The sequence below is a fragment of the Trichophyton rubrum genome (genome assembly GCF_000151425.1).
Source record: "Trichophyton rubrum CBS 118892 genomic scaffold supercont2.8, whole genome shotgun sequence".
Taxonomy (NCBI): Eukaryota; Fungi; Ascomycota; class Eurotiomycetes; order Onygenales; family Arthrodermataceae; genus Trichophyton; species Trichophyton rubrum.
In genome coordinates this window covers 555,092-566,847 of record NW_003456421.1, presented here as the reverse complement: position 1 = coordinate 566,847, position 11,756 = coordinate 555,092, and the positions used below count along the sequence as shown (strand labels likewise).

The window sequence follows — 11,756 nt, the reverse complement described above, 5'->3', positions numbered from 1 at the left end:
CTCCCATACAAAAAACCACCACCAAAAAAGGCTCGCCCATACTAACTGCGCTTCCCACCACGCTTTTTATATACACTCGCCCACCTCAACTATACTCAACGTCCAGCACCAGAGGACGTTCAAGGTAAGCTTGCTGCTCTTCTTCCATCTTCTGCGACTCTCTCGCCCTCCATCTTCAGCCTGTTTCTCTGCTTTCCGTTCTTGCTTGCTCGCTCGCTCGCTCTACGATCTATATAGATCTATACCAAGCACACCAAACTCCTGCCTGCACGCAATTCCGTCGTCGCAAAGCTCTGCTGCTCTGTTTATTCCTCTTGATCAGTCTCGTCAACGTCTCTTTTTCACTTTTTGTCTTATTATTATTATTATTTTTCGGTGGTCGCTTTTTTTTCTCTCTTCTCACCCTCTCTCCCCGGGCCTTGCTCTACGTGTTTTTCACCACCATCGCAGCCAGCCAGTTCACTACTGCTTGACTACACGCTCAAACAGCGCGTCTGACGGTGTAAAACACGTCGCATCCTCCTTCTCATCGCTGTTGTCGCTTTTTCGAGCTCGTTTTCACTGCGGTTTTGACGTGCTTCGGACGCGACTCGGCCTGGAGCTTTTCCTTCCCTCTCTCTCTTTTTTTTTTTCTCACTCTCTTTTTCCCTCTCTCTCCTTCTCCTTCCAACCTAGCGTACATCACCTACTATATACTCTCCTCGACAGACTCGACGTCCCGGCTAACAAGACGCCTTCCACTTCAGACTCTCAAGTCACCAATATAAAGACTAAAACAGTCAAGATGCCTAAGGAGAAGACCACTGCCCGCAAGACCAAGCGCGGCGTCGAGAAGAAGAAGAAGGGTAAGCTCATTCTCTTCTCACTCTGCACCCAGGCAATGGCTAACAGACGGACGGTAGACCCCAATGCCCCAAAGCGTGGTCTCTCTGCCTACATGATCTTCGCCAATGAGCAGCGTGCTGCTGTCCGTGAGGAAAACCCAAACATCACCTTTGGTAGGTCATCATTTTTCTTTTCTCTTGTTTTCATCAAGAGAGATATAGAGAGAAACAGAAAGAGACTAACTTGTCCGTGTAGGCCAAGTTGGCAAGGTCCTCGGAGAGCGGTGGAAGGCCCTGAGCGACAAGCAGCGAGTCCCCTATGAGGAGAAGGCTGCCACTGACAAACAGAGATACGAAGACGAGAAGGCCGCATACAACGTAAGTCCCCTTTTTCCTCTTCTCCCCCCCCCGCTCATATCTTCTTCGAGTAGCATAACCAGACTAACGTAAACCAGAGCCGTCAGGATGATGACGAATCCTCTTAAACGAGAAGAGAAACCAGACATGAAGTGAAAAGGCAACCGTTCCATAGTTGCTCTTTTAGAAGACATGTCTTCTCTCCTGTATTTGCTGGTGATTGCTTGCTTGCTGGTTACGTCGTCTGTATCTGTTATACCGTTTAATCGCTCTCTTGTCTCGCTTGTCAAGGTTGTCTCCCTTTCGTCGCTTTCCTCTTTCCTTTCCTCTTTTCCTCTTTTATTCAAACGGCTTTTCTTCTGGGACGGACGGTATCGATGGGGGTTTCATGGTTCCAAAGCTCTATTATGTATTTTCATCATCCCACCTTGAGTGTTCCCCCCTTACCTTGACTGCTTCTTCCTTTGCTTTTTTTTTTTTTTCAGGTATTGCCTCACCGTCGATCCTTCGACTTCTTCGCTTCTCTCTCCGCCGTTCTTATTTCCACGCCATTTTTAAGGACAAGTAGTGGGGGGGGGGGGGGGGGAAAGGTTGTGCTTTTGTTGTAGCTCGCTCACGAATTGTATCACGTATTTTCTCTGGGGTTTCTCTGTCCGCCTTATCGTCCAGTCTAATCATCACTGACTGCCAGAAAGGAAAAATGCAAACCAACGTCGGCGTCAACGTCAACATCAGCACCCGTTTCTTGTTCAAGTCGTCGTCGGCTCTCACCAGCATCGAGAGAAGGAGGAAAAAGAAGGGGAAAAAGGCGAAAAATAGGGCAACAAGGAGGTTTTAACACGTCGCTTGCACGTGATTAGCATGACTAAGCTGACAACTCACACCTGCAGCGTTGACCATGTGATCGCCGTTTTGGGCAGTCAAGGCGACTTCGTCTTTTCTCGTCTGCGGCTCAACGGCCAACACGCTGCAACTCACTTGTCAGGCCGGCCATACAGACAGACAGACAGACAGATATGACAGCTGGATACCCCCTGAAGGCGCTGGCGAGAGCCTGACGATATGACAAGGGCGAGGGCGAGACCCCGGTGGTGATTAAGTTTGTGTGTTTATAAAGGGCCGTGGGCTGCTGCCCTGGGAGGTTCTTAGCTGACTAGTGGAATATATACCCTTGACAACCGTACAGCGGTGTGCTGCACCTTTTTTACTTGATACAAACCACTCTCTCTTGACTTTCACTCGCCATCCTCTCTTACAAGAGCCATTGTCGACAGTTACATATATATATTTGTATAAACTCCCACACAATATTCTATCTCTCGCTTGGGATAACTTGGTACAGAATATGCTTCAGGGCTAGCATGCCCAACCAATAATACCCAGAAATGAATCTTCTCGACATAGCAAAGTCATGCGAGGACATCGCGCGGGGAGTCTTCAGCTTCCTCCCCCATGTCCCAACCGCCTCAGTGGACATCTCCGCCGTCGTAGCGGAACTCTACGCCATCGGCGCTAGTCTCCGCTCCCTAGATGGCTCCCACAAGACTCCCTCTCGCCGCCAGAACTTCACCCATATAGCTACTGACCTGGAGCTCGTGGTGCGTGCTAGTCTGAGGCAGACGCTGCGGGATATCTACGATTCGTTGAGTCGGATGAACCAGGCCATCCATATAACCAACCTGCACAATGCGGCTGCGACGGCGGCGGGGACGCCGATAGCGGACACGATCGCTGCGCTGCATAAGCGGACTTGGGATGGATTGTGGCATTACTTTTATACCCAGGCTGGTTATTCGTTGCACCTCCGGTTGAAGTATTATAAGCAAATGCTCGAAGAGATGTCGGCCATTGCGCAAGGGTAAGTTATTTTTACTTTACTTTATTTACTCTACTATATTTTGTACAATTAAAATGTATACAGTATATATACTTATGCTTGTATAGAGAGGTGGCGGATGAGGTTATGCTAGCTAGCTGTCGAGCAGCCATTACTACGCTGCGTGTAATCCAGGACAGGCAGGTTGCTATCCAGGCCCAGCAGGAAGTCCAGAAACAACACCAGCAACATCATCATCACCAACAACAGCATCAGATGCCAGGACAATTTCCACAACAGCCGCCATTTCATCATCATCATCCTCACCATCCCCACGTATCAGCTGCTGTGCCTCCCGTACCTCCGCCGCCCCCTCCACCACCGCCGCCTCCTGCTCCAGGGGTGCCAGGTGTTACTCCAGTTGCCATGCCTCGCGCAGTAAGCCCCGATGACTCATTGGAGCATATCTTAGATCCTCCAAGGGCACCTGAGCCGCCAAAACGGAAATCATCAATGAAAAAGGCTGGTTCCTTTGAGCGACAGAGACCGAACAGAAAGGAACATCGTGATTCCATCCACTGGTCCAACCCGACTAGTCCCAAGTCCCCTGTTGACTCAAGTAGTGATACCATGTCATTGTCCTCCAACTCTTTTAAACACTGGGCTATGAAAGTCTACAGCTCTGTCGCTACCTCAACCCCCTTGCGATCCACAGGAGATATGTAAGACTACTACTTCCTTAATCCCGCTATTTTCAATTTTTATAAGTACCCTCTCACTAATGCACTCTCGACCAGGACAAAGTGTTACGGTGAAAACATGCCTGAGGTGAAGGCTCACTTGGATAAGGGATACATCGAACTACTACAGCTGTAGGCCACCACCTGCCAATCTGCAGCCGCACAACTCACAGACCGATTTAAACTCACATAGAGCAATGATCATAGGAAATTTCCCGGAAGACCACAGGTCACGTTCTCCTTTTTTCTGCGCGACAGGGATCACCGAGTGAGAGTGCTCTGTAAAGTCAAGTCTGACAAACGAACGGCGTACAGCAGCACCGTCATTACGTCGCTGCTTATCCATCGGGAGGGATCGTGCCTTATGCTTTGCCACCCATCCAGTGGTGAGGAAGACCGTGTCGCATGGGCGAATCTACAATTCAGCACCCTCGAGTGTACGTCCCTTTACCGTTATTAAGCCATTGGTTTAACGACTCATGCTAACTTACGCCCACAGACATGGTATTGTTCTTCTGTACATTCATCGCTTTACGTGGTCAGGACTCGTCCGACCCCGTTTCCCGTATCAAGGATTACCAACTGGACGGCGAAGAGCTTGTTTTCTCAGGGTATAGTCTACTGCTCACTTCTCCTCATACAACCTATACTAACGCTGTATAACCATGCAGCGAGACAATAGATAACCATTACATCCATGCTTTACACATATACGTTGACACTAGCACAAGAGCCGTTCGACTGCACGCAACCGTTCTGCACGGCGAACTGAAACAGTAAGTCGACTTGATATAAACCACTACATCATGTCTACTTGCGTATGCTCATTTTGACTAGTGTTCCGGTATGGACCGCTTTTATACATCAGTACATGAAGCGGCCTCGTTCTTGGATGCGACATGTCGAGCAGGAGGTAATTTACCTCACCGAACTACAACCTACCGTCTTCATCAACTCGGATGAATATAAACCCTCCACTACAGCGCGAGGAGAGCATATTATAACTTTTACTTCGTCAGAAGGTACGATAACTACTCTGTTCACTCTTCTGTTCCGGCCCTAACAATGCTATAGATGCCGTCATGTTCATGGAATCCATCAATGAGATCTCGCACGTTCTTCGTAAAAAGTGAACAATCACAATCTGCACGAGCAAGCAAATGCCAATGATGACTCGATCTACGATTCTTACGTCTCTCTGCTCAATATTTTTTTTTTCTCGTCTTTGCTTATATCCATGTCTTAATTACACCATATACCAACTATTTTGGAACCCTACTGCATTCTTACGACTATACGAAAACACACTAAACTTTCTATATGTCTAGCCAGTAAAGCGTCTTTATACAAGCGTCTCAGCATGCCGTGTGTTGAGGAGTTAGCTGGCTTTGACTATTCATCTGTTGACCTATCTACTTGTCTGCACTTTAATGTCAGATGGTTTCTTCGTTCTGTTACTACTGCTGCTCGATTCTTTCCATTGCTCCTTTGTTTAGTGAACTATCCCCTGCGTCTTCCATCTTCTGGTTCAAAGGATCGGCTATTTGAATTATAATCAAACCTACAAATACCCTAGCTGCTATTATTCCGAAGATGGTTCTTAGTTTTAATCGTTCTTCTATTCTATTTCCTAGATAGAACGAACTTGATTATCTAGTCAAAAATGTATGAACTTGGTAAAATTATACCTGAATTGGCCGAGCACTCTAAACTTGTATAAATACAAAATGCATTGTGAAACAACTGCCATGCCATAGATAGCCTTCTATAAGTATCCGTATACGCGCGGGCGGCTGATTCAGACCCCTCGCTACCAAGTAAATACCTTATATTACCGCTTATAGACAAAAACAACCATAACAATAGCTAACGATGGCCCGAGATATCCTCCTGGTAATATATAACAGGTCATTGTTCAAGGCTCACTGGGCCGTCTACATCCCCAGCCTCGCAGACCCAGGCGTAGGCAAGAAGATCCATGTCCACGGCGATGTCTTAAACGGCTTCACGCTGCAATTTCTGCGAAACTATGCTTTGAAGTCGGAGACTCTGGCTCATCAGGAGGTACTTATTCATCAAGTTAAGGATGAGTTTGTGCTCGATGGCTCCGGAGGAGAAGAATACGCTGATATCACTCCCTCCGATCGGATTGAAGAAGTGGCCTTGTCCGTAGCAGCCCCAGGGCCAAGCATGAACTCTGCCAGCGCAAGTAGTGGTGTAAGTTCGTGCTTTTTTGTCTTTCCTTGGCAGGCTCAGGAGCTGACTGATAGCTGTGTCGCGTCGGTAGCCACCTACAAACAAGGCACAGCTTAAGGATTGTCAGAGCTGGGCTGTGGATGTCGTGGCGGCTCTGGTTGAACAGGGGATCATGTCTGAGGAGGCGAACGACGTTATTCGGAATGCTCCAAAGCATTGAGGATCGGTAGTTCGCCGGTATATCTATAACTCGATGCAGAATTTCATGTCTCATGATAGATGTCTATCTTTACAGTGTAATGCCCTCCATGCCGCCAATGTCTTTCCAAAACTGGTCAAAATCTACTCCCTCCTTTTCGAATAACTCCTTAACCTCTATCATAGCACTTCGTTGTCTTTCTGGCGTGAACCCTCCAGGCCGGGTGCTTTCGTACTGGATGATTTCGACCCAGCGGTAAAACAAGTCTTCCTTGCCCATGTCTGTAAGCTTCTCCTTAAACGCAATGATTCTATCTCGTGCGGCAGGCGGGAGAGTCTCTCCAGAAGCAGCAACGGCTTCATCCTCAACTCTCCATATCAGCCAGCCCTTGGATGGACCGCCATGTACAAGAACAGCAGTATGAAAGTCTTCCAGCTTCGCTTTCTTGGATTCAACCGCTTTATGGGCATTGATCATCGCATCGCAATCCATGTCCCAATCAGCATCGATAAGAAGGTATCCCGTCTTTTGCAACCGGAGTGGAAGAATGGCAGGTATAACTCGATCTTTCATCGTAGCCTCGTCATCTCTAATCCATGTCCCAGGCCGTAATGACTCGCTCCATTCTCGGCTTTGGCGAACAATGATTTCCTGGGCTTCAAACCTAACCGCTAGCCTCCAGCGGATAGGTCCAAGGAAGAAACGCACAGGCCACGGCAAGAAGATGGTTGCTAAAATATAATCCAGCAGAAAATTGAGGGTTCTCCAGGCCAATGTACTGGATAGAAAGCCCCAGCTAGCTGATGCTGTGTCAATCTTGGCCGGACCTGTCCCGCTCACCACAGCATTGAATATGTCCGGATACATGTGTAGGCCGGTATATATCCTGTATAGGATAATAGCGACTATAACAATGTTTATAGAAAGTGGAACGAGGAATATCTGTCGTTTGAAACCGGGAGAATGGGTATCGATATGAATGAGGTATATGCGATTGGTAGATAGAGGTTCAAGAAAGCCTTTTAGAGAAGACGGAGCTTGTGTGAACGCTGCGGGAACGTCAAAGGAATCCGACTTCGAGGATGACTTTGCTGGGGAGTCTGATGGTGCAAAGGCCTTCGCCTTGGGTGCTCGTTTGGAATTCTTCGCCATTGTGAGGTTATATCAAACTTGTCCCTGAAATGTCCCTGTCTGCTATTACTAGCTCCAATTTAGATATACTCCAGGGTCGAAAAGGGTACCACAAGCTCCCACAGACAAGGGACGTCCAATTCAAGCAACTAGAGAAGGTCCAAGCTATCGTCTGCGTGTCTCTCTGCAGTCTATCAAAAGTTGTGTCTTCGTGATGGACTTTTTGCTTCAGCATTTCGAATTTTTGGCAGCTCGAGACACGCTAGTCCGCTTTGGGCAGCTGGCGTGGGATCGCCTGCAAGTTTAAGCAAACACGCGATTTCACGTCGAGCAGAGCATCGAGAAGTAAATAAAACGCTGACTTGCCGGCACATTCATATTGGTTATTATATCTTTTCTTGACGGAGCTGATAGTGATAAGGTGGCTGGCTGCTACAATGCGGAGGGCATATTTCGAATAACTAGCCGCACGAACAAACGATGTCTACTTCTACCCAGAACCATCGCGTCGGTGGCTATGAGCCTCTACCGGCATGGTACAGGAACCGAAATAACAGGCCATTCGAATCTATTGGCTCGTCGCGAAGAGCTACAGAGGGCATACGGAACGGAAGAGAACCCAGAATCACGTTTAGTAAGACCAGAACCTTGACAGGCGCATTCGAAGCCACTGAATATCCCCGCAACACAGCAAGAGCTAATAGCGGACAAGAGGACGAAGAAGCACCAAGATATAACAGAGCAGGAAGGGAGAGAAATGGTCCTGCCGTCTCGCCCAAGTTTAAACAGTCGAGTTTATCCTCCCGAGAACTGCTGGAGACGTATAGAACTATGGACGACGCGGATAACCTTGCAGACCTGGAGGTGCAGGAAGATCAAGTGCGAAGGGATCAAGGCTCACCGAGTCCAGCGGCGAGGAACCGTCGAATATTTGACCAGAAGGCTGAAAACATCTACGATATCGACCTCGAATTCCTAGACGATGTGAGTGACGAGGATCTTAGAATTAAGCTGGCACAGCACGCGTTAGACGAGCGGCGGTTAAAGCGTGCTACCAAGAGTACCAACGGACCGATATTTAGTAGGGCAAAGGATACGGATCTCAAAACTGCCTTGTCTATGGAGAATCTTCAGCGCCATGAGGCGGAAAAGAAGGGGGAGGATATAGAGCCGGAGCCGGAGCCGGGCAGCCAAATCGACCCAGCTGTGAATATTCCTAAGACATGGGGGTCTAGGGGAAGACGATCAAGAGAATGGCTAGACGGAGTGGTTACGACTACGAACGGAGTCGATAACAAGCAGAGTGAGGATGACTTACGGCTGCCTGTTGAGGAGTGGGGGAACGACTTCGACTTTACTGCCAGGTCACTACAGGTGTCTGATAGTCCGCCAGTAAAGACCTCCCAAGACAAGCAGGATAATAGTTTCAGGGCACAGTTCTCCATGTCTGCCGCCCAAGACAGTCAGCTGGAAAAATCTCAAGATCCTGACATGGCCAGGCTTGACCTCGGACCAGACACCGGCTCGTCTGCACACTCTTGCGGCACGGTTGAGAAGCCTAGATTTGCAAGTGGCAGGGGAAGTTCCAGCCAGCTACTTCGAAAGCTGACAAGGAGGAGTTCTAGTCCTGTCAAGACACCGGAACAACAGAGGATTGTGACGAAGACACCTCTGACGGCCAAAACTCCTGTTGTTACTGGGGCTTGGATTGACACTCCAGTCACAGAACGCTCAAAGACGCCTCATATAGAGAATATTAAAAAGGAGGAGCGAGTGCCAGAGGCACAGCCAAAACCAGTAGAGGATATTCCGAAAGCCAATAAAGCTAGCGACTCCAGACAGAGTGACCTACAGTCTGGAAAACGGAAATCTACTTCTCGGCCTATGCCGTTGAAGAAACCGAAACTTCCCAAAAGTGCCTTGGAATCGATTCTCGAAAAGGAAAAATCTGGAGACTATAGCCTTATTCTTGGAGAAAATACGCTCGACTCTCTCAAGGATATCCTTGAGGATAAACCGTTTAGTGAGAAGTCCGGAGATGAGCAGGTCAAGTCAGAGCCATCACTAAGCTCTTTTCACGTTGACACAGATGAAGAAACCCTTGACCGAGTCAATTCGAAGCTAAAATCGCTCCTTCATAACATAAATGAAGCTAGAGCTGGTTTGTCCAGCCTTGAACACCAGGCGGAAGAAACAATCGCCCTTCCTGGCTCGGGAGGTTTCAAGAGTAAAAACTCGAGAATAAGACACCATAATCATTCTACTGCCCCATGCGAAGCGTGCGGCCTGTATGGCGATGGCCGCCTATATTTTGCCCTTCCCAGCCGCTGTTTCTGGAAGCGGATTGGCTTTGTCTTCTTGATATTTTTCACTTGGTGGATTGCCGAACTAATGATGTGCGATTACTACTGCCACCCCTTATATGCATCTAAATGTGAGCGTAATTGTCTGAATCCCAATGCGCCACGATACCCATTTGTTATTCCTACCATGTTATGGCGTTGGTCTCATCTATCTGTTGTCCTGTCACCATTATGGACCATATTTGTTGCATTGTTCCGCCTTACCGCGCAACTCTTTGGTTTTTGGGATGGATTTGTTGAAAGCTCGAATTCGGTATATCGGCCACGAAGCTATGAGCATTACCAGCCTCCTATATCTGTTGCTTACCAGCCAAGTGCTGCAGTGTATGACCAGAGTGACAGTATGCAGGGTGATGAGTATCTATAACTTGGCGTTTGTCATGCATAATGGTCTATTGTTCCTTTTTTGTTTTGTACATTTATCATTCCAGGCAAGATATTCTAGATTGCCTGGGTTTTGGAATCATAGAGTACGGGATTATATATATGAAATGATTACTTGGCCCTAGTGGTATAGTAATCTGATTATTAAGGCTATCATGTACTATGTAATTGTTTAGATATATGGTTCATTATTCGTTTGTAGGGTTTGTTGTATTTCTGCTGGATCGGTTCGGTATAGTGTATCGAAACGACAAATAGCCGGGTAGTGGAATAGCCAACATATATAGAATCGTAGGAACTCAAACGTAGGAACCAGTGCCTGCACAGTTAGAATGAATTCAAGAAGATACTTAGGAATCCAGTTCCTGTTCCTTCCACACCTTCTGCAGCAAATGCTCTCCATCAATACGCCAATCTCTGCCAGCCTTGATCAGCTTTTCGACTTCATCGTCCGTTAAGGTACCAATATCATCGAGGCTGCGAATATCTGTCTTTGTCAAGCTGTGGTTAAAGAATTGGGCTTCTCCGCAACCTTTCACACGGTCATGTACTGTATCGACGCAGAACTTGGCCCAGCCCTTGAGACAGCGCTGAGATTGAGGGACGTTGGGAGCAAGCAAGGCGAAACAATGTGGCATTCCTTCGTACCGCTCGAGCACAACATTAACACCGTCTCGATGGGCTTTTCTGGCCATATACACACCATCATCATGCAAGAGCTCCTCGCCCACTGCAATGTACATTGGCGGGCCGCCCTTCCAGATACCCTTTGGACTAGCGGCCGGTGAGGTGAAGGGATGAGCCATCATGTTCGCATTTGCGTACAAGTCCACTCGTGGCGGCACCGTAGGCCACAGATGGTCTGGCGGGAAAGGCAGAGGAGTAAATATGGTGCCTGGCCTTTGTGGTGGCGGAGGAACGTAGTCATACTTTGCGTTCTCAAAGGTAGATGGCAGGGAGCGGGTGATATCGCACCAAGGACTGGTCGTAGCAATGCCAGCGGGAAGATCCAGTGGTACATCTTTTCCATGGAAACGAATTGTCTTGGACGGGATAATCTCTCGTAGTGTCAGGAGGGTCTGGAGCAGTCCTAGGCAGAGGCCACCGCCAGCAGAGTCTCCGGCGAATACTATCTTCTTAGCCGGTACGGCTTCGTAAAGGGCACCTTCAGCAGGCGAGAGGAGCGATAGATATGCCACCAGCGCATCCAGGAGGCCAGCCGGAAATGGATGCTGCGGGCATAGTCTGTATCGTATCGAAAAGCAACGAGAGCGGCTGAGCCGTGCCAGGGCTGTCGTCGTAGAGCGATGAGTGCAAGGGTCCATCATACTGACCTGGTAGTTAGCATCTGTCACTTATACATCCGGGGTGTTCAATGGGCGTTGTTGGGTTTGGGCTTACTGGTATGCGCCGCCGTGGGCGTAGAAGATGGTCATGTCATCGTCCACGTCCTCCATCAGGCGCTCATATTTGTCTGCGTCCGAGATATCAGGAATCGGGGTATCCTCGCTGGCGCCCTTCCTGTATCCCGTCCACTCGGCCTCAACAGCGCGCACATCAGGCACATCAAAGGTCTCTCCTCCCTCGCTGCGGTGTCTGATTGCCTTCACCAACGCCTCGAGCACATCGTCCTCCGCCGGCTTAGGCACCGTTACATTCGAAATCCACATGTAGCCCTTGGTCGTTGAATCTGTCAGCCTGACTTCGGCCATCTTCGAGACGGAGTCCTCCAGGGTGAGAAACGAG

The 11,756-nt window shown here is 48.6% G+C and overlaps 7 protein-coding genes across 10 annotated transcripts; 5 read left to right on the top strand and 2 right to left on the bottom strand.

The window, feature by feature from the left end:
* Positions 1-2,172, top strand: TERG_06725 (non-histone chromosomal protein 6). Of its 4 annotated transcripts, XM_047750269.1 has the most exons (6): positions 1-124; positions 747-845; positions 903-998; positions 1,081-1,202; positions 1,280-1,472; positions 1,877-2,172. In XM_047750269.1, the coding sequence occupies exons 2-5, from the start codon at positions 785-787 to the stop codon at positions 1,307-1,309; spliced, it is 309 nt and encodes a 102-aa protein (XP_047607022.1). In that variant the 5' UTR covers positions 1-124; positions 747-784; the 3' UTR covers positions 1,310-1,472; positions 1,877-2,172. The 4 variants fall into 4 exon arrangements, with proteins under 4 accessions (XP_047607022.1, XP_047607023.1, XP_047607024.1 ...); XM_047750270.1 differs by lacking the exon at positions 1,877-2,172 and having other exon boundaries at positions 1,280-1,656; XM_047750271.1 differs by lacking the exon at positions 1,877-2,172 and having other exon boundaries at positions 785-845; positions 1,280-1,607.
* Positions 2,173-2,209: 37 nt separating this feature from the next.
* TERG_12442 (uncharacterized protein) lies at positions 2,210-3,723 on the top strand (the record flags this gene model as incomplete). Its single annotated transcript, XM_047751398.1, has 2 exons — positions 2,210-3,039; positions 3,126-3,723. The coding sequence occupies exons 1-2, from the start codon at positions 2,567-2,569 to the stop codon at positions 3,721-3,723; spliced, it is 1,071 nt and encodes a 356-aa protein (XP_047607021.1). The 5' UTR covers positions 2,210-2,566.
* A 93-nt stretch (positions 3,724-3,816) lies between these two features.
* On the top strand, positions 3,817-4,870 carry TERG_12441 (uncharacterized protein; the record flags this gene model as incomplete). The annotated part of the gene is made up of 6 exons (XM_003232685.2): positions 3,817-3,869; positions 3,945-4,174; positions 4,237-4,348; positions 4,409-4,513; positions 4,575-4,759; positions 4,812-4,870. 6 exons carry the CDS (start codon positions 3,817-3,819, stop codon positions 4,868-4,870), a joined length of 744 nt encoding a protein of 247 aa, XP_003232733.2.
* A 739-nt stretch (positions 4,871-5,609) lies between these two features.
* Positions 5,610-6,153, top strand: TERG_06723 (uncharacterized protein; the record flags this gene model as incomplete). Its single annotated transcript, XM_003232684.1, has 2 exons — positions 5,610-5,954; positions 6,025-6,153. The coding sequence occupies 2 exons, from the start codon at positions 5,610-5,612 to the stop codon at positions 6,151-6,153; spliced, it is 474 nt and encodes a 157-aa protein (XP_003232732.1).
* Positions 6,154-6,222: 69 nt separating this feature from the next.
* TERG_06722 (uncharacterized protein) lies at positions 6,223-7,284 on the bottom strand (the record flags this gene model as incomplete). Its single annotated transcript, XM_003232683.1, has 1 exon — positions 6,223-7,284. One exon carries the CDS (start codon positions 7,282-7,284, stop codon positions 6,223-6,225), a length of 1,062 nt encoding a protein of 353 aa, XP_003232731.1.
* Positions 7,285-7,743: 459 nt separating this feature from the next.
* Positions 7,744-9,993, top strand: TERG_06721 (uncharacterized protein; the record flags this gene model as incomplete). The annotated part of the gene is made up of 1 exon (XM_003232682.1): positions 7,744-9,993. The coding sequence occupies one exon, from the start codon at positions 7,744-7,746 to the stop codon at positions 9,991-9,993; it is 2,250 nt and encodes a 749-aa protein (XP_003232730.1).
* Positions 9,994-10,360: 367 nt separating this feature from the next.
* Positions 10,361-11,338, bottom strand: TERG_06720 (uncharacterized protein; the record flags this gene model as incomplete). Its single annotated transcript, XM_003232681.2, has 1 exon — positions 10,361-11,338. One exon carries the CDS (start codon positions 11,336-11,338, stop codon positions 10,361-10,363), a length of 978 nt encoding a protein of 325 aa, XP_003232729.2.
* Positions 11,339-11,756: the final 418 nt, after the last annotated feature.

What these genes read in the sequence shown, in the direction of transcription:
- TERG_06725 (XM_047750269.1), top strand. Translation starts at nt 785, where the DNA reads ATGCCTAAGGAGAAGACCACTGCCCGCAAGACCAAGCGCGGCGTCGAG. An exon ending in AAACCCAAACATCACCTTTG is followed by an intron (nt 999 to 1,080) that starts GTAGGTCATCAT and finishes TTGTCCGTGTAG; the next exon opens with GCCAAGTTGGCAAGGTCCTC. An exon ending in ACGAGAAGGCCGCATACAAC is followed by an intron (nt 1,203 to 1,279) that starts GTAAGTCCCCTT and finishes AACGTAAACCAG; the next exon opens with AGCCGTCAGGATGATGACGA.